At 39.4% G+C, this 19,752-nt stretch overlaps 1 protein-coding gene across 1 annotated transcript in view; it reads right to left on the minus strand.

Moving 5' to 3' along the window:
• The window catches only part of PCDH15 (protocadherin related 15), a 1,723,534-nt gene that overhangs the window by 807,861 nt on the left and 895,921 nt on the right, over positions 1–19,752 (minus strand). Inside the window, exon 4 of the mRNA XM_032313059.1 lies at positions 13,641–13,759. Coding sequence (XP_032168950.1) covers positions 13,641–13,731 — 91 coding nt within the window. The 5' untranslated portion in view covers positions 13,732–13,759. The remainder of the gene's footprint in view (positions 1–13,640; positions 13,760–19,752) is intronic.

The following is a 19,752-nucleotide window of genomic DNA, read 5'->3' on the forward strand; positions in this document are numbered from 1 at the left end:
AGTTGTTTCCAAACCCTACTGAATATGCTTTTCATATTCTAAGTCATTGATTTTTTTAAAAACCTATTCATTATTTATTTACTCTACCAAAACATGTCAGCAATCTTAAATTTCAGTATTTCATATCACCCTGCATTCTGCCAGGTCAACAAGGAGTACCATTATGGGACACTTCCTTATTTGACACCTCACTGTCTTGAGAGGATGTGGTTGAACCTGTTCTGTTTTTGAAGTGCTTTCTCATAAGTTTCTAGTTATTCGTTTTTCTTGAATTAATTTATTTGAGAGGCAGAAAGCGTGCTGGGAAAGGCAGAGGAAGGGACTCTTTAAGCAACTCCCCACAGAAACTGATGGGGAGCCTCGATCCCATGACCCTAAGATCACGAAACCAGGAGGGTACTTTACCCACTGAGGCACACAGGCATCCCAGTTTCTAGTTATTCTTATCAGCAGTGCCATCACTGGCCAGTTGTTCCTTGCAGTAATCTCTAGCGATGGGATCGGGCTTATAGAAAATCCAGAATTCAAGAGTTTCTTTGCAAGGCTGTTTGCATTATGTCTCTTTTAACGTCAGCGTGACCACAGCCCTTGGAAAACTTTTGAAGACTTTTCAGTAAACAGAAGCTGATTTTCATATGATTTGATTACATAAGTTAGCTTGTGTGTATGTGTGTTTGTGTGTATTTGTGTGTAAGGGGGTGTATGTTATGAAATGAAGCACTTAGTATCATAAGACAAACAGAAATACATTGTGATTGCCTTCAAAGATCACACATTTTGGGAGATCTGCTCCCAAAGCCACAGTGAACCTGGCTGAGAAAAGGGACTTCCGTTGTCAGATGGGAGGGAGCTGGGGAGCTCTCAGTGACCAGTACCAACTGCCTGTGTGGGCTCAGGTCTAGCGCCCACAGGTCACTAAAGAGTCCTGTGTTTTTGTTGTTTTTTTTTTTTCCCCCTAAGACCATATCTCACTTTACATATTTAAATGAACTCCCTTGGAATTGATAATTTCACAGATGCTATTTGGCAAACGTCCTAGTTTGAATTTAAATCTTACAAATTTAGAGATGCGATTGAAAATGTTTTCAAACTTCATTATCATTGGAAATGAAATCGGAGGGCATCTCTTCTAAGGCGCTCATTTGATAATAGAAGGAAACCTTAGAGGTATTGCAGTGTGTGGACTCTGGGAGTTTTTTCTTTCTTTTTCTGTAAGATGCTATCCTAATTCTTTTCTGCAACAAATGAGACTGGAAGTCCAGTGGCGATTACCTTTTAAATGTAGACCAAACTGTTAGGAATATGAAGTGACTAAAGCCAAGAAAGTGCTTGTTGTCCTTTCTGGAATGTAAATTATCTGCAGGGAGGGAGAAAGATAACAAGACCAGAGCAAGCGCTAGGAGAGGAGTGGGGAGAAGGATGAGAAGGAGAGAGAAGGAACGTGAGTGAGAGGGCAAGGGGAGGAGAGAGGGAGAGGGAGAGGGAGGCAGAAGACAAAGAAACAGGAAAGAGAACCAATAAGGATGGAGGAGAGGGTTGGGAAATGTAGGAAACAGAACACAAAGAAGAAAGCGATGAGTACCATCTCCCAGGAGTGAAGAAGGTCAGTCAGTACATAAACAAAGAATCCTGGAACACTGAAACAAAAACAAAAACAAAGAACGAGTAGGTAGAAGGAACTAAAGGAAGTTCCTCTTCATAAAAAGGAACTATTCAAAACTGACAGAGTTGAAGGTGGTAGAGAAATAAGAGAAAACTATGGAAAAGGTAGACACAGCCAAATGCTTACTGGGTTTCTCTTCTCCCAGATGCCATAATAAGCACAGCTAAAAAATCCACAGGCTCCATGGGCAGGAAACCCTGCAGAGAAGTATAGTAGCCTGAAACAAGTATGGTGAAGGTGTATGATCATTCTATGGAGGGTGCGGTCCATTTAATATGTTGCAGGTGATTGTGTGTGTGCATTAATGTTTTCAGGCAAATAGAACCCAAATAAATACTGAATAATTATGAGGAAACCTGAAGTCTACCTTACTTGGAAAATGGAAATATTATACTATACCAAAGTGCATGTATTAATCACTGCCTATATGCTAGGAAGCCTCATGAGCCATTCACAGGCATCACGTCAGTTAATTCCACCAGCAGTCCAGTCAGGCTACCATGACCCTTGTTTAAGAGATGGAGGTCTGAGTCTGAGGGAGGTTACATCACTCATCAAAATGCCTGCATTGATTGTGTCAGAAGTTGGAGAAGGTCTGTCTGACTCCCAAGCCCATGCTTTAGCCACTCCTTCCATCTATGCACACCACCAAGGAGTATCCTCTGTTAATCCTCCCATGTTCCCCTTCGCTCGGACTGCACATACAATGCATCGTGTATCAGGTTTGAATCTATTGCAGCCTGTCACTCATTTTCCAAGTAACTCAAAACTATCTCACTCTAAAAATCTTTCTAGGACTTTCGCAGACTTCGACACACTTCGAAGAATGACATCCTTTTAACTCCTGCCCTTCACAACCTACAGTATATTGACTTATACTTGTAATCTGTTTGTTCCTTGTATTGATGTTCTGTATGAACTAGGCTGTAGCATTCATGAGGTCCAAAAAATGTACCTTATGGATGTTTGCATCTCCAGAACTTAGCAAGAAACTGGCACATCAGAGATGTTAATACATATATATTGAATAAATGAACAATAGGGGTTGATCATACTGCCATGATTCTCTAAGGTTCCATGGATCAGGGTCTATATTATCTAACTTTCTTGAGTCCTGTAGCACTCTGTCCTAAGCCTTCGAAACATAGTAGTTCAGGCTGTGCCAGTTTGAGCCATGCTGCCTGAAGTAGGAGCGTGGCCCTTAGATGTAGGAGACCCATGACCTGAACCAAGAGAGTTTGCTATCCATAGAGCTTCAATTTCCTCATCTGTAAGATAGGAATAATAATAGAATTTATCTCATGGGGTTCTTGTGCAGTTTAAATAAGTTGGATAAGAGAATATATACTTTGCTGAATATTCCTTTTTTCTTCTTGCTCTTCTAGAAATCTGGCTCTTTGCAAAGATTGTATCTTTCTATAGCACTGGCAACCTATTAAACACACACACACACACACACACACACACACACACACACACATCCTGTGTATTATATATATACAAGCTGTGTAACTCGAGTGTGTAGTATGTATGCATCTGGCACTCAGAAATCACTCAGTTGTGATTAACAGAAATCTGATGTGCACATAATAGAAGTTGCATATGCTTGCTCTACCTGAATAGACAAATGGATGGATAAATATAATATACACAATGCATTATTAATATTTTTTTAAAATGCTGTTTTCTTTTCCCTGTGGGGATACCGTCTCAAGTTCATCCTGTGTACCCAGCAGAGCCACCATGGCCCAGGGCTGGATCTAGCCCCCTGCAGTGTGGAGTTGGCACGGCCTTGTCTGCACCCTGTCTCAGGCTCAGTCTGAAGAGAGCTCATCAGTATTCCATGTGTTCAACAGAGACACTTAATAAACTCAGAGTAGCAGGACGGTCATCACTGAACAGTCTAATTGAGTGGCCCTGAGGGACAGTAGAAGGTCTTACATGAGCAGAAAAGATGAGTAGCATGAGCTAGGCTGCTGATCCAGGAATCAGCGCCACTGGGGGATCCACCAACGTTGTGACAAACGCCCGGAAGGGTGACTGAGAACCAGAGAAAAGAAAGGCGGGAAGCACACCGGAGTGAAGGATAGGTTCAGTTTGAGTTTTCCATGGACTTGGCTCAGTGACACGCTATGATGGTGTCAATGACAGCTGAATCTCTCAAAAATCACACATATATACACATAGAGCTTGCCTAAATAGGTTTTCCAACAGGATGCAAAAACCCCACAAAATAGAAACAAAGAAACCAAAAATACCTGGCTGGCTGTGGGCAGCATCTCCCTAGCACGGGTGTCTATGGATTGTTTTTGTCCCCGCATCAATGTTGAGCAACGCCAGAGAAATCAAACGCTCATTAAGTATGTTTCTGAACTTCTGTTTGAACCCTAGCTGCTCTTCTTGAACTGCATCAACCTGCCCTATGTTGTTGAAAGAGACATTTCATCTCTCTAATATTTTCTCTAATTTCAGGGTTTACTTATTTCAATAACCTCTAATTGGGTCATTCTGTCAAGGGCTGACAAAAGTAAAGGAGACAGTTTCTGTCTTCAGCAATTTATAATCTCAACATAAAACAAACGTTAGATGATGTGTTGGAATATAAAGAGGGGAGAGAGGTATTATTTTTTCAACTTGATTGCAGTGTAATTGACAAAAATTTTACCTGTGTAAGGAGCACGGTGTGGTGTCTGGATACTCACCCATTGCAAAATGATGGCCATAATCAACCCGAATAACATAAGCCATCAACCTGCACAGCTATCTTATTTAGGTATTTACTTGGCTGTGTATTTGTGGATTGATGCATGTGTTTCTCTGTTTTGCCATGGTGAGACCAGTCAATATCTACTGTCTCAGCGAATTTCAAACACACACTGCAGTATTAGTAATGGTTACCATCATACTGGATATTAGATCCCCAGAACTTGCTCCTCTGTACCCAGAAGTCTATACCCTTTGACCAACCCTTCCATGTTTAATTTTGCTTGAGTGTCATTAGTAACAACATCAAAGAATAATGAATAAGTTAGTATCAAGGAATAAACAGAATCTGAGTAAAATCTGGAAGGGAATATTAGATTCTGATGTCATGATAAAATAGCCCAGAGGCTAGTGACTGCACAAGGAGCTAAGGAAAAGGTCTGGTTTGACCTTTTTCCCCTCCTAGTTATACCACACCAGGAAGCAAGTTCACCTCTTCATGCCACTAGAACTTCCTGACCTGGGTAGGGAGGAATAGAAGAGAAGTGCTTTATATGGTTGTTGTTCATATCATCTCCAGTACCTCCTGGAGTTCTCCTGAAAGTTAAACTAAGGAATGCAATGTACCTGGAAACTTGGTTAGTAAATGCTAAATAAATGTTGGTGGTTATTGTTAAGAGATAATGGTTTATACATAACATAAATGTCGATATGCTTTCTGATTTCAAAGAACTTGTTGAATATGCAGGGATGGGGTGTATGCAAATACATAGGAACAGAACAGTGTCTGAGAAGTCACGGTATTAATACAGTCAGTTGCAAAAACTGAGCACTACAAACATTGAGAAATAGCTTCTAGGGGTATCTCTCCCTTTCTCTGTCTGTCTCTGTTCATCTGTCTGTCTATCTCTCTCTCTCACACACACACACATACACACACACAAAACAAAAACAGACTGGGGATGTGGTCAGCTGGAGTTCCATGAATGGGACGAGTGCACAGATGAGCCCAGGACAGATAGCGATCACAAATAAACACATGCTGTTTTGTTACCTTCAGATACATTAATACCTAATGCCTCCTGCATAAAATCATGATACAGTACGCACAATCCCTGGTGTTGCGCCAAGAGACCTGTACACGTCTGAAAACCCAGAATGCCATTTCAGTGCACCATACTGCTTTCTCAAATTATATAGTCCTCAAGTTCCTTAACTTGGAAACTCAAAATCTGTCCTGTGAATAGTTTCTTACTATGTCTACCCTGAATTCTTCAGCAAATTTTCCACTGGTATTCTCCCAAAACCCAGACACTGCACTTAATTCTATTAATACACAGATCACATTGCACATTGACTATCACTGTCATTATTATACTTGGATGAAGATAATGCCTTGATTTTTAAAGATTTTATTTATTTATTTGAGGGGGGCAGAGGGAGAGGGACAAGCTGACTCCCCCTGAGGGGAAGACCCTAAGGTCATGACCTGACCAGAAGGCAGACACTTAACTGACAGAGCCCTCCAGGCACCCTGAGACTGCCTTACTGTCTTTTCTAGAGTTGATATACAATAAAATGTTAACTAAATAAGTGAATCAGAACATGTGGACCAAGGCAATGTGACCGTACATGCAGAGGGAATGAAGGGAGAGGAATACTCAGTGCAAGAGAAGTAGGGTAGAAAATGACCACGCTGTCAAAAAATATAAGAACTAATTCATTAAAAATATAGCTCCTTACAGAAATATAAATAAGAGTGGGACACTTTCAAAACCACAAAAAAGGAAGAGGTAGAATGTTCACCAGGAAGAAGGAGGCTGATATGTAGACAATCAGAAAAAGTCAGTACAAAGAACCTCCAAGAAAAACAAAGTTGCAAGGAAGGTGGATCAATAGGGCTGCTTGCTGAAATGGTAGATTATAGGATTTGTCCAAGAAAGTGGCTGGTGGAGGCTTTAGAGAGCACAGTTTTAGTAGGGTTGTGAGAAAAAGCAAATTGTAGAGCTTAAGGGAATTGGTGGAGAAGTGGTGGTAACAGGAGAGATTTGACAGGAAAAGACCCAACTAAGAAAAACCACTGTACCATGAGCTGTATGTGTCACTGATGACTTGAAACCACGCAGGGTTGCGGTGACATTTTTGCTCAGTCTCATTGTCTATTAAGGTTACTTGAAATGAGTTCTGCCTTTCATGCATTTCATGCAATTAGGATATTAGTACTTTATTTTTCAATAGGTTCCAGTTTTCAGGTATTAGAACCCTGCAGGAAGTATCCACCTTACCAGTTAACGTTATTTTAATCTGCAGTGCTAGGACACTGAATTAGACCTTCCCCTTCTTTTCCCTCTCTTCACAGGACAAATGGGGCATCTGAAGTATTAGTACTTAGCAACTCCAGGTTATCTTGGAAATAACGTGTGTATTAGAAAGAGAGAGAGCGCGCGCACAGGTGGGCACAGGTGAGTAGAAAGAGAATCTTCTAAGTACAATAATTGGTCTTCTCTTTATCAGAGCCCCCCCTCCCCCCAGTTATTTAGCTCTCTGGCTCTCCAGAGTATACAGATGGACTTTAAGTGAGCCAATTACTAGAGTATACAAAAGTCATAGAAGTAATTAATCCTTCTTGGCACAAGGTCAGAGCTTAAGAGTTTATATCTGAACGTGCTTAGTAGACAATTGTTGCTGAAACAACTATGTATAAAGGTGTATGTTTTTCAAACCTTTACTCTAAAACAAAGTCCTGGGGGCGGTGGGAGTGCTTAACAAGGACCCATGTGATGACTCATAGTCAGAAAAGAGGAGACAAGAAATGCAGGTGTGGGTATAATCTAAAGAGAGGACACAGCCAAGCTTTTGACTCAGAACAAAAACAAATATTGTCAGAAGGAATAAATTATAGACAAAAAGGTGTTTATAACATATGAAATGAAAAACTTAAGAAGAATGCATGCTATGGTTCTTTGTCTAAAATGTGTATTAAAATGTGTATTATGCAGGTAGTTATGTCTGTGTGCACACATGTATTTGCTCACTTTCTATAAATGCTGCCTTAAGAAATCAAATTTAAATTGAGGGATGAAGATGTTTCACAGACAACATGGCTCACTGAAAACTACTTATAATCTTCAGTAATCATATTTAGCTTAATTTGATTATAACTGAAAGAAACTAGGAGAAACGGTTGCACGACATTATGTCCATGGAAAGATAATGTTGTCAAGAAGAAGACCACGTCATCACTAGCCCTCAGGGAGATTCAAATTAAAACCGCATTGAGATATCACCTTACACCAGTTAGAATGGCCAAAATTAATAAGAGAGGAAACAACATGTGTTGGAGGGGATGTAGAGAAAGGGGAACCCTCTTACACTGTTGGTGGGAATGCAAGTTGGTGCAGCCTCTTTGGAGAACAGTGTGGAGATTCCTCAAGAAATTAAAAATAGAACTTCCCTATGACCCTGCCATTGCACTCCTGGGTATTTACCCCAAAGATACAGATGTCATGAAAAGAAGGGCCATCTGTACCCCAATGTTTATAACAGCAATGGTCACGGTCGCCAAACTATGGAAAGAACCAAGATGCCCTTCAATGGACAAATGGATAAGGAAGATGTGGTCCATATACACTATGGAGTATTATGCCTCCATCAGAAAGGATGAATACCCAACTTTTGTAGCAACATGGACGGGACTGGAAGAGATTATGCTGAGTGAAATAAGTCAAGCAGAGAGAGTCAATTATCATATGGTTTCACTTATTTGTGGAGCATAGCAAATAGCATGGAGAAAAAGGGGTGTTAGAGAGGAGAAGCGAGTTGGGGTAAATTGGAAGGGGAGGTGAATCATGAGAGACTATGGACTCTGAAAAACAATCTGAGGGGTTTGAAGTGGCGGGAGGGTAGGAGGTTGGGGTACCAGGTGGTGGGTATTATAGAGGGCACGGATTGCATGGAGCACTGGGTGTGGTGAAAAAATAATGAATACTGTTTTTCCTGAAAATAAATAAATCAATTTAATAAAAAAGAAGAAGAAGAAGAAGAAGACCACGTGCATTACACTTAGAAATAGAATACTCAGGGGATATGAGATTTTTGAGAGATGTCCAGCATGATCTTGGCAGACAAGGGGTCCCACCGCAGCCCGTGATGTGGGTATAGTGCTATGGTAGTGCCCTCTTGACAGTCTGGAAAAGCCTTGGAATAGGAGCCATTAAGTCCATCCCACTGCTCTGGTATAGCTGTTCCCTTTACTGAACCAACTCTCCTTTCTTTGAGGCATCTCAAGTGGGGACCCGCCTTGCTTGGAAAGTCAAGTGTTTCAGCTCATTTGACAGAATCTCCTTATAATTATATTATCAGCATTGCAATTTATCAGCCATTCTCTTCTAAGATTAATTAGTATGAGCCAAAGTCACTGAGGAAAACAAAGTTTCCAGGCTTGGCCTCAGACCTTAGATGGTCACGCTCTTAACGGACCGGCATGCATATCTCCTCACTGACCTTCCACAGATTACAGAACAGAAAGTATGAAAATGAACCTGGAAACACTCCTCCAACTTCCTCCCCCATAATCCCCCATTTCACATGGACCAGGAAGCTCTCCAAGGAGAGAACACAGTCATGGATACTTTTCAGAATGAAGTGTAATTTAACAAAGTCTACAAGGTGTTCGGTAAATTTGGAGAGACAAAACAAAACAAAACAAAAAACAACAACAACAAAAAAAACACATTTATAAGCACAGGGACACATAGTACTACTTTATAAATAAATACATAAGGTTATAAAAAAGAAGTATGATGATCTACAAGTGATGAGAAGTAATAATAGCAACAAAGATTAACAGTTAATTGAACATTAACCATATACCAAATGCTATGAGAATCTTTCCACTTGAGTTCTAAGAGTGATTATTTATTAACACTGTTATTCATAAGGGAACAGGCTTAGGTACTGTGGTGTCTCAATGGGCTTTTAACCAGGGTCCCCTTCATGTAGTTGGGCTTATCTAGCAGCTCTCTTCAGGTCGCAGATGTGTGCTGATTTACGTAGTAGCTCAAGAGCAAGGCAGAGGATGTTTGTCTTCCAGCTAAATGCCAGAACAGCCAGGGAGAACCCTTTCTTAAATAAATGCAAGCTGGTTTCCAAAATGTGCTCGCACCTAGTGAATGTTTCTCTTTCTTACAGACAGATAGACAACCCCCACACCCATTGGTACATATACCTTCTAAAACTCCTCTGACTCTAAACTTAGTCACAATGTACAGATTGTAGTTTGTTTGTTTTTTTTTAACAGAGATTTTTTCCCCCTGATTATAGATTTAATATGAACAATTTGAAAATGCAGAGGAAATCATACAACATAAAGTAAAACATACCCATCACCCATATATCATTTTCTCATTCTTTCTCTCTCTCTCTTTCAGGATTCATTCATAAACTCAAAATCAACACAGAATCAATTATAACAGACCCTGTATACAACTTCACTTATTTACCTCCCTGTGACTAGCACGTTAGAATAAGAGACATCTTTTAGAGGCATTTTTCCCCCCATCCTACACACACTTTAGCAGATGGCCCTGTTTCCTCCCTTCCCCGCCCCAGACTCCACACAATCAATGTGGGATCAGGGCGTACGTTCCCATTCAAATAAACTTGTCAGTGCTCATAATGTGTGAAACCACAAGTGAGAATATCAATTCCAATGCTATCTATGGGTAGAATGAGGCCATTAACTGAAAATGTATTATGTTCTTTTATTTTCTATCAGTTAGCTAAATTCTTACTTTTAAAATTTAATATAAGACAATCAATCTCACTGACACTATTAATGTTTGCTTAGATATAGTCATCAAACAAATGAAGTGTCCACTATGGAACAGGCTGTCTGCAAATTTTATTACTGAATCTAGAAACTTCTCCCAGCAATGTGAGTGAAAAATATGAAAAGACTCAAAACTTAGCCAAAGTTTTCAAGTGAAAAAAATGTGTTATAAAGTATTTAATAATTATTATATAATATATTTCCCTTAGAAGCAGTTCTACACATTTGGCTAATACCAGAATATTTTATTTCAAAATAACTCTCGTATGCCTAAAAGAAAAAAAAAAAAAAAAGCAGAGGAAACTGTTTTTCATTAAAAGTCCAGAAGAATCCTATAATTTCATATAAGAAAAACCTAGTCTTTTATCCTAATAGACTGTTATCCTAATAGCCTTATGGTAGTTTAAATTTTTTCTTCTTTATTTCTCTCTATTCAAAACTCTTCACCCTTTATTCGACCAGTTGCCAACTACCATAACAGGCCAATCCAACCAGCATTTTAACTAGGGCAAAGTATTCTTTTCATTTTTCGCTTTCCTCACAGGTTTCAATCATGTTTAGGATGTCACCATTATCTTCCTTCCATCTAATCTTCTATACCTGCATCCCCAAGTATTTGAGTTAAAAACACCTTGCTTCAAGAAATTCTTACTGCATATTCCGATTTAGTGTGATTTTATTTCTGAGTTCTGATTTACTCCTTCATTGTGTGGGCTCCCAATTTTCTATAGTTTAAAAAAAAAAATAGCAGGGCGCTTGGGTGGTTCAGTGGGTTAAAGCTGCTGCGGTCATGATCCCAGAATCCTGGGATCGAGCCCCACATTGGGCTCTCTGCTTGTTGGGGAGCCTGTTCTCCCTACCCCCTGCCTGCCTCTCTGTCTACTTGTGATCTCTGTCTGTCAAATGAATAAATAACATCTTTTAAAAAAATACCAAGTATAAGAACAATTTTCAGCCACACATCACTAAACAACTGAATAACAGTGATGCCACAGCGTCCCTGATTGGGGGGGAAGTCAGAGAGAAGGAAAGACCTAGGGGGCGGGGCACCTAACAAAAAGACTGAGACACTGGCATGGGGTACATGGGAGGAAGCAAGGATGGAAGAGATGAGAGAAAGCACATAAAGGAAAGAGACTTCTATAAGACAGCATACAGAATTCATGCTTCTTTAAGGGCTCCAATCCCTTTGTCTTCCTGAAAACTGAGTAAGTCCATGGGAGTGGAAGGAGGCTGAGCAGGGGTCTCACAAGGGCTGCAGGGGGCCATCCCGACTTCAGTCCCCCAGGGGCAGGCCTCCTGCAGGCAGGAAGGCGGCAGGTGTGAGGCTGCATGTCGCTTCAGAAAGTAAATGATATGGTGGCCAGCAGTTACCTGATCTTATTTTGGAGTCTATGTGAACACACTTAGCAAGAGCAAATTAGCTTATTAAGGAAACCAATCTACAGCATTCCAAGTTAAACCAGGAGTCATTTCCTCTGATAACCTAAATTACATAGCTGAAAAGTACCGGGCCTGTGCCTTTCTAATGTGAGCAGTGACAGTGAAATTTTCCCCATTCAGTGTGAACACTAAATATGAATAAAAATAGAATGCCTTATGACACAGAAAACGATCAATACAGATTTGTCATCTATTCCTGAGGCAAAATTATTTTTTCTTCCTTTTTTTTAAAGATTTTATTTATCTGAGAGGCAAGGGGGGGAGAAGAGAGAGAGAGACAGTATAAGCAGAGGTGGCGAGGGGAGGCAGAGGGAGAAGTAGACTTCCCCTAAGCAGGGAGCTTGACACAAGGCTCCATCCCAGGACTGTGAGATCATGACCAGAGCAGAAGGCAGAATGTTTAACCCACTGAGCCACCAGCCTCCCTCCCTGGGGCAAATTTAAAATACATCCTTTTAATAGAAAGTCATGCTGTTCTAAGTTTCATTGATTTTTATTTTTGCTTCAAAGTAGCAGTTACCAGGACGCCTGGGTGGCTCAGTTGGTTGGGCGGCTGCCTTCGGCTCAGGTCATGATCCCAGCGTCCTGGGATCGAGTCCTACATCGGGCTCCTTGCTTGGAAGGGAGCCCGCTTCTTCCTCTGCCTCTGCCTACCACCCTGTCTGCTTGTGCTCACTCTTGCTCCTCTCTCTGACAAATAAATAAAATCTTAAAAAAAAAGTAGCAGTTACCTTATTTATTTATTATGACACTTAAACATTTTATTTAGAATGTAGATTTGCGGTCACCAGAAATGGCAACAATATGAGCACTGAGCTCAGACACACTTAAAGCAAACAATGTGCTAATTAGCAACACTTTTCAAGGAATTAGGCTATTGACTATATGAAAATAGTTGATGTTGCTAATTATTCTGCAAGTCTCCAAAGAGTTGTATTTTTCTAATTATGAAAAATAGAAAATAGAAAGAAACTACTACTTCCAAGGAGTAAGAATGTCTTAATATGGGTGCAATTTGAATATTGTTTGTTATAAAAACAAATCGATTCATCTATCTTCAGATCATCCAATTTAGCCAAGCAAAGCATAACAACTAATATTGATCCCATTCTTTGCTGCCAGTAAGTGCAACCAGCTAATAGGGTAACAGGGGTCAAGAGGGTCTGCTTGCCTCTGGCTGGGAACCCCAAACACTGAACAAAGGTAGGGTAAAAACAATGCAAAGGAAAAATAAAACTCAATTTTCTACACAGTGGACACATTTGTCCCTTTCTTCCTTCTATTGAACCTAAAGTATTATGTATATCTTAACTCTTATTACATGGTATTCAAAGAAAAATCCCTCTAATATTCAAGTATCTAGGATATGCACATTCAGGACCCTGCAGACAGAATGTGTTAAATGGTCCATTAGGAGCCTGATGACTAACATTTCTTTCTAAAGTGCCTGAATTACTCTTAGGAAATATCTTACAACCTCTAATGTCAAGTCTTTTACCATTTTTTTTTCTTTCCAAATAAAATGGTGCTGGATGAAATAACAGAATACCCAGTTAAAAGTGCTAACAGTAAAATCACCTAACATGTCTACTTTTGACCTTTTCAGAGACCTTATCTTATAGGAAATTTTGGTGTATTTTGTATTCTTAAACTTTATCTGAACCATTGCTTCTGTCTATGCAAGGGTTAGTAAATAGTATTTAATGTTGTTGTTGTTTTTCCCCATAGCAATCACACCTTTGCTTAGTGATAATGAGTAAGTGTTCAAAGGGAGGCCTTGCTCTGGATTTTCTATCAAACCATAATCCTTATTAAGAAACAAGGTGCATCCAGAGGCCACTTTTGTAGGATTATTTTAATTAAAGTAAATTATTACACACAGTCACTAACCTTTAAAAATGAACTACAAATGAGCATTATTCACTGTGGTGTTATGATTCATTCTGCATCTAATACCAGAAACCGCAGCCAACACTCCAAGCAGACTACAAGCAGACTTACCGTCGTCATATTGGCCGAAGCAGATTGTGAAGAACGCTGTGAGGACAGTCCCTGAAGCTAACAGTTTCCAGAGATAAAGCCGTTGTAGCATCTTTTGTTGAATTCTACTCAAGGCTGATCTGAAATAACAGGAGAGGGAAGGAAACATGGGAAAAGTTCATTGATCTGTGATAGGTAAACACAGCTGTCACAGCACAGAAAACCCTTAATGACTTCATAGGCAATAACCTGTGCCATACTCTCCATTAACAAAGTAACACACCTTTGTAATGCCCTGTAACTCTTTCCCACAGGGATTTGCAGACAAGCAATCTCTAAGGAAGCAAATATTTTCTGTGACTCTAAGCAAGTAAGTTGCAAAGCTGACATACTGATGATGCCAGAACCATGCCCTATTAAACACTGAGACCCCATGAGTGTAGCAAAAGTTAAACAGTTTAAGATACTAAATTTATGTGGTCTATAGCCTAGTTCAATGAAAAAGTATACATTGTTTTGTTTTTAAAAGTTTATTTATTTAGAGAGAGTACACGAATAGTGGGCGCAGCAGAGGGAGAGAATCCCAAGAGGACTCCCTTCTGACATGGGGCTCGACCACATGACCTTGAGACCATGACCTGAGCCAAAACCAAGATTCAGCGGCCTAACCGAGTCCTCCAGGTGCCCCAAGTGTGTGTTGTTTTATGACAATTTAAGCTGGCACTCTAGTTGTCAATGTCCTACATGAAAATTTCAATGGGCCTTTGTTTTATACAATCAAATAGAAAAAACCCTCATTACAGTAGAAATTGCTTTCTGGCAGAGCAAAAGGAGATTGACTATGCCAAATAAGACCAAAGATAGACCATGCATTTTCACCACATCTGTCTTGCAAAGCATTGGGACACATTTCATTTTCATCCCTTTGCTTTTCTTTGCAGTCCCACAGCAAGCAAAGAAACTGAGTGAGATATTAGTGGCCAGTAAGTGCACCAAGAAGTCTTATTGAAAGAATGATGTGCTGAGTTTCCAGGTAAATTGAAGAAATCATTCACACGGACTTGCTCAAAGTGACCCTGGTTATAGATCATGGTAGAACAGGGACAGGAACTCTGCTTCTCTCATTCAGGGGTTCTCTGCTCAAGTGCCTACGGAGGCAAGAAGATGAAAGAGGGAATGAGTGCAAAGGAGCCATGGGGATGGCAAGGCTGTGATGGGGAGTAGCGTTTGTCTGCGGAGGCCAACTGGGGCCAATTTCTGTCAATGGCCGTTGGGTAGGAATGTAAACCAGTGTTGCCAGGGCTTCTAAGTTTCCAGGATATCATAGAAATCCACACTTCCATGTGAGATGGCCCAGTGTTTAGATGACTGTCAAACCCTTTTTATAACTAAGTGCTTCTGGTGGGCCATATTATTCTCTGAAGGCCTTGGGTTTACCACTCCTGCCCAGGATTCTCTCTCCTTAGACGACTTGTGGTAAGACTCATAAGAATGTACCAAGGAAATATTTTCATCCCACCTTTACATGGATTTTATTTCATCCATCTTTCTGTTTTATAAAGTGTACTTGTACAGTAACATATATAAATGTACATAATTTATTTTAAACTTGTATTAAAAATGCAAGCCCATTTTTTAAAATTATTTATTCATAGGATACATAGTCCTTAAGTTTCCAAGGTCACTACACTAGATCACACACATTTAAGAATGGGAGCTATTTTTCTGTTTCCTTATCTAAGACAAACACACAGACAGACAAAAAGGAACCTTCTTTTTACCTGGCCCTCACACGGTTTTTTCTCCCTCGCTGGCAATAGATTCGGCCTCTGCTTTTGTAACTTCTAGGCACAGATAGCTCAAAGAAGAGCCCAGTATTAAATATTAAAAGAACGTAAGAAACCATACTTACAGCTGACCAGTGTGAACATATGTAAGAGCACTGGATTAGAGTTATAAATTAAAGTTATTCTTTTTTTTTTAAGATTTTATTTATTTATTTGACAGAGAGAGACACAGCGAGAGAGGGAACACAAGCTGGGGGAGTGGGAGAGGGAGAAACAGGCCTCCCGCCGAGGGGGGAGCCCAATGCATTGCTTGATCCCAGGACCCTGGGGTCATGGCCTGAGCCAAAGGCAGATGTTTAACAACTGAGCCACCCAGATGTCCTCAAGTTTCTTTATAAATTCAAGTTATTCAAATTACCAGTTACATGATTTTGAGCAAATCAGACAGCATCTCTATCTCACCTTCCTCAACATTAACATGAAGCTAAAACAGGAACTACCCCAGAAATTTGTCTTGAGGATTAAATAAGTGAATGGATTAAATAAATGATGCTTGGTGCATCAAACAGAGTGAAATTAAAATGCAAATTTTTGACTCAATATCTGTGGAGGCTTCAAAGTGCTGAAACGTACATTTTCTCAACCTGTCTTCAGGACAGTCTCTAACATAGTTGCTATGATCTCTCTTCCGTGGAGGAAAGATCACACTGATTAGCTTCAGGTTATAAACTGGCCATAGAGGTGGTGAGTCTGAAAGCTGTGCTCCTTGCATTACAGGCTCAGAAGGTTTCAAGGGACATGGAGGCCTCTTCCTAAACCTGGAGAAAAGTCCTGCTATCATTATTTACTAATGATAGCCCCAAACCATTTTTTCTCAAAAAAATGTAATAACACAAAGAAACAGAAAGTAGGATCTAAAACTTAAAAATACACACACACATACACACACACACACAAATAGTTAAAAATATTTATTAAGAAAAATTTAAAGGAAAGCAATACTATCTTTCTAAGTAACAAAAGAGCAACATTGAGTTTCTTCACGGGTCCTTAACCAACTTGACTTCCTTCTCACTGGCTTAGTTTTTAGTACTATGTTCCTGTAATGTGTCCTTTTCTTTTGCTTCTGAGTCAAACTATTTGGTTCCATTTAACAGCCTTGAAGATGAAAACCACCAGATGGGTCCTAATTTTAAAATTACTAAAGCCTCCGCTAAGGTCAGGAACACGGCAGGGATGTCCATTATCACCACTGATATTCAGCATAGTACTAGAAGTCCTAGCCTCAGCAATCAGACAATAAAGGGAAATTAAAGGCATCCAAATCGGCAAAGAAGAAGTCAAACTATCACTCTTCGCAGATGATGTGATACTATATGTGGAAAACCCAAAAGACTCCACTCCAAAACTGCTAGAACTTGTCCAAGAATTCAGTAAAGTGTCAGGATATAAAATCAATGCACAGAAATCAGTTGCATTTCTCTACACCAACAACAAGACAGAAGAAAGAGAAATTAAGGAGTCAACCCCATTTACAATTGCACCCAAAACTATAAGATACCTAAGAATAAACCTAACCAAAGAGGCTAACAATCTATACTCAGAAAACTATAAAGTATTCATGAAAGAAATTGAGGAAGACACAAAGAAAATGGAAAAATGTTCCATGCTCATGGATTGGAAGAACAAATATTGTGAAAATGTGTATGCTACCTAAAGCAATCTACACATTTAATGCAAAATACCATCAAAATACCATCCATTTTTTTCAAAGAAATGGAACAAATAACCCTAAAATTTATATGGAACCAGAAAAGACCACGAATAGCCAAAGGAATATTGAAAAAGAAAGCCAAAGTTGGTGGCATCACAATTCTAGACTTCAAGCTCTATTACAAAGCTTTCATAATCAAGACAGCATAGTACTGGCACAAAAACAGACACATAGATCCATGGAACAGAATAGAAAGCCCAGAAATAGACCCTCAACTCTATGGTCAACTAATCTTCTACAAAGCAGGAAAGAACGTCCAATGGAAATAAGACAGCCTCTTTAATAAATGGTGTTGGGAAAATTGGACAGCACATGCAGAAAAATGAAATTGGACCATTTCCTTAAACCACACATGAAAATAGACTCAAAATGGATAAAGGACCTCAATGTGAGAAAGGAATCCATCAAAATCCTTGAGGAGAACACAGGCAGCAAACTCTTTGACTTCAGCCACAGCAACATCTTCCTAGGAACATCACCAAAGGCAAGGGAAGCTAGGACAAAAATGAACTATTGGGATTTAATCAAAATCAAAAGCTTTTGCACTGCAAAGGAAACAGTTAACAAAACCAAAAGACATCTGACAGAATGGGAGAAGATATTTGCAAACGACATATCAGATAAAGGGCTAGTGTCCAAAATCTATAAAGAACTTAGCAAACTCAACACTCAAAGAACAAATAATTCAATCAAGAAATGGGCAGAAGATATGAACAGACACTTCTGCAAAGAAGACATCCAGATGGCCAACAGACATATGAAAAAGTGCTCCACATTATTTGGCATCAGGGAAATACAAATCAAAATCACAATGAGATATCACCTCACACCAGTCAGAATGGCTAAAATTAAGTCAGGAAATGACAGATGCTGGCGAGGATGCAGAGAAAGGGGAACCCTCCTACACTGTTGGTGGGAATGCAAGCTGGTGCAGCCACTCTGGAAAACAGCTTGGAGGTTCCTCAAAATGTTGAAAATAGAACTACCCTATGACCCAGCAATTGCACTACTGGGTATTTACCCTAAAGATACAAACATAGTGATCTGAAGGGGCATGTGCACCTGAGAGTTTATAGCAGCAATGTCTACAATAGCCAAACTATGGAAAGAACCTAGATGTCCATCAACAGATGAATGAATAAAGAAGATGTGTATATACACAACAGAATACTATACAGCCATCAAAAGAAATGAAACCTTGCCATTTGCGATGATGTGGATGGAACTAGAGGGTATCATGCTTAGTGAAATAAGTCAATCTCAGAAAGACAACTATCATATGATCTCCCTGATATGAGGAAGTGTAGATGCAACATGGGGGGTTAAGTGAGTAGGAGAAGAATGAATGAAACAAGATGGGATTGAGAGGGAGACAAACCATAAGTGATTCTTAATCTCACAAAACAAAATGAGGGTTGATAGGGGAGGGGGTTTGGGGGGTGGGGTTATGGACATTGAGGAGGGTATGTGCTATGGTGAGTGCTGTGAAGTGTGTAAACCTGGTGATTCACAGACCTGTACCCCTGGGGATAAAAATACATTATATGTTTATAGAAAAATAAATAAAAACTAAAATTAAAATTAAAAAAAAATTACTAAAGCCACTGCATTTTTCTATATCCAGAAACAGAACCTCTTGATCTATGATCCTGTATATTGCTACTAGAGAATGATACTTTTGTTTTTGAAAATATCACAATAAAAACTTAGATAAAATTTTATTTAGACTAGATATAATATTTACCACCCAGAGTAATATGAATTTGGGGGACAATATGTTACTTTGAATAATGACAAACATAGTTACTTTCCTATCCATTTTTTTACTACTTAATTTATGTATTTATCATTTCCAAGGCAATTTTAATTATTTCAATAGGCCCAACATGTATGGCACCTGAAAGAAAAGTTATGACTCATCATGTCAGCCTGATATCCTAAGACATAATGCACATAGTGGCTTAATAAGAAAATCCTAATTTCTGAATAAAGATGCAATGAGAAAATATTTCCTGGAAACAGGCTAAGCTTCTACAAATGAAAGACTAAGAACATGCACTATTAATAAACTCATGGTGCTAGTCAGTTGACAGGCTCTTCTGTCATCGAATAAGTTGGAACAGACCAAACATTTTAACCAAAATAACATTTTCATTACTAGTTATGCAATCTGTAGGACTGCAGACAAAGTTCTTACAGGAGATGAAAACCCAAATCCTGTTAAATGACAACATGTAAATGCAAGGCATTTCACACAACATCCCAAACGCAGTGTAGTACCTTTACAACAAATTCTGTACCAAACTCTACTGTGTTCTCTGGGTACAAGTCTTCCCTCTGGATCTCGTTGGCCAACAACGTTATGCTCTAGCAACTAGAACATGTCCCAATCTAAAAAGAAATGGAGCTCACCTGTATATAAGTTCATTGTACTTGCCTTTTAGGAGATAATCTAATTGGTCAAGTCAACACTCTGGTATACCTAATAAACTCCTTTTGCTTAGTGATTTGGAAACAACATTCTATTGTCAAATATATTGGGGAAAAGGGCAGCTTTCCCATTATGTATAAT

The sequence above is a fragment of the Mustela erminea genome, chromosome 14 (genome assembly GCF_009829155.1).
Source record: "Mustela erminea isolate mMusErm1 chromosome 14, mMusErm1.Pri, whole genome shotgun sequence".
Taxonomy (NCBI): domain Eukaryota; kingdom Metazoa; phylum Chordata; class Mammalia; order Carnivora; family Mustelidae; genus Mustela; species Mustela erminea.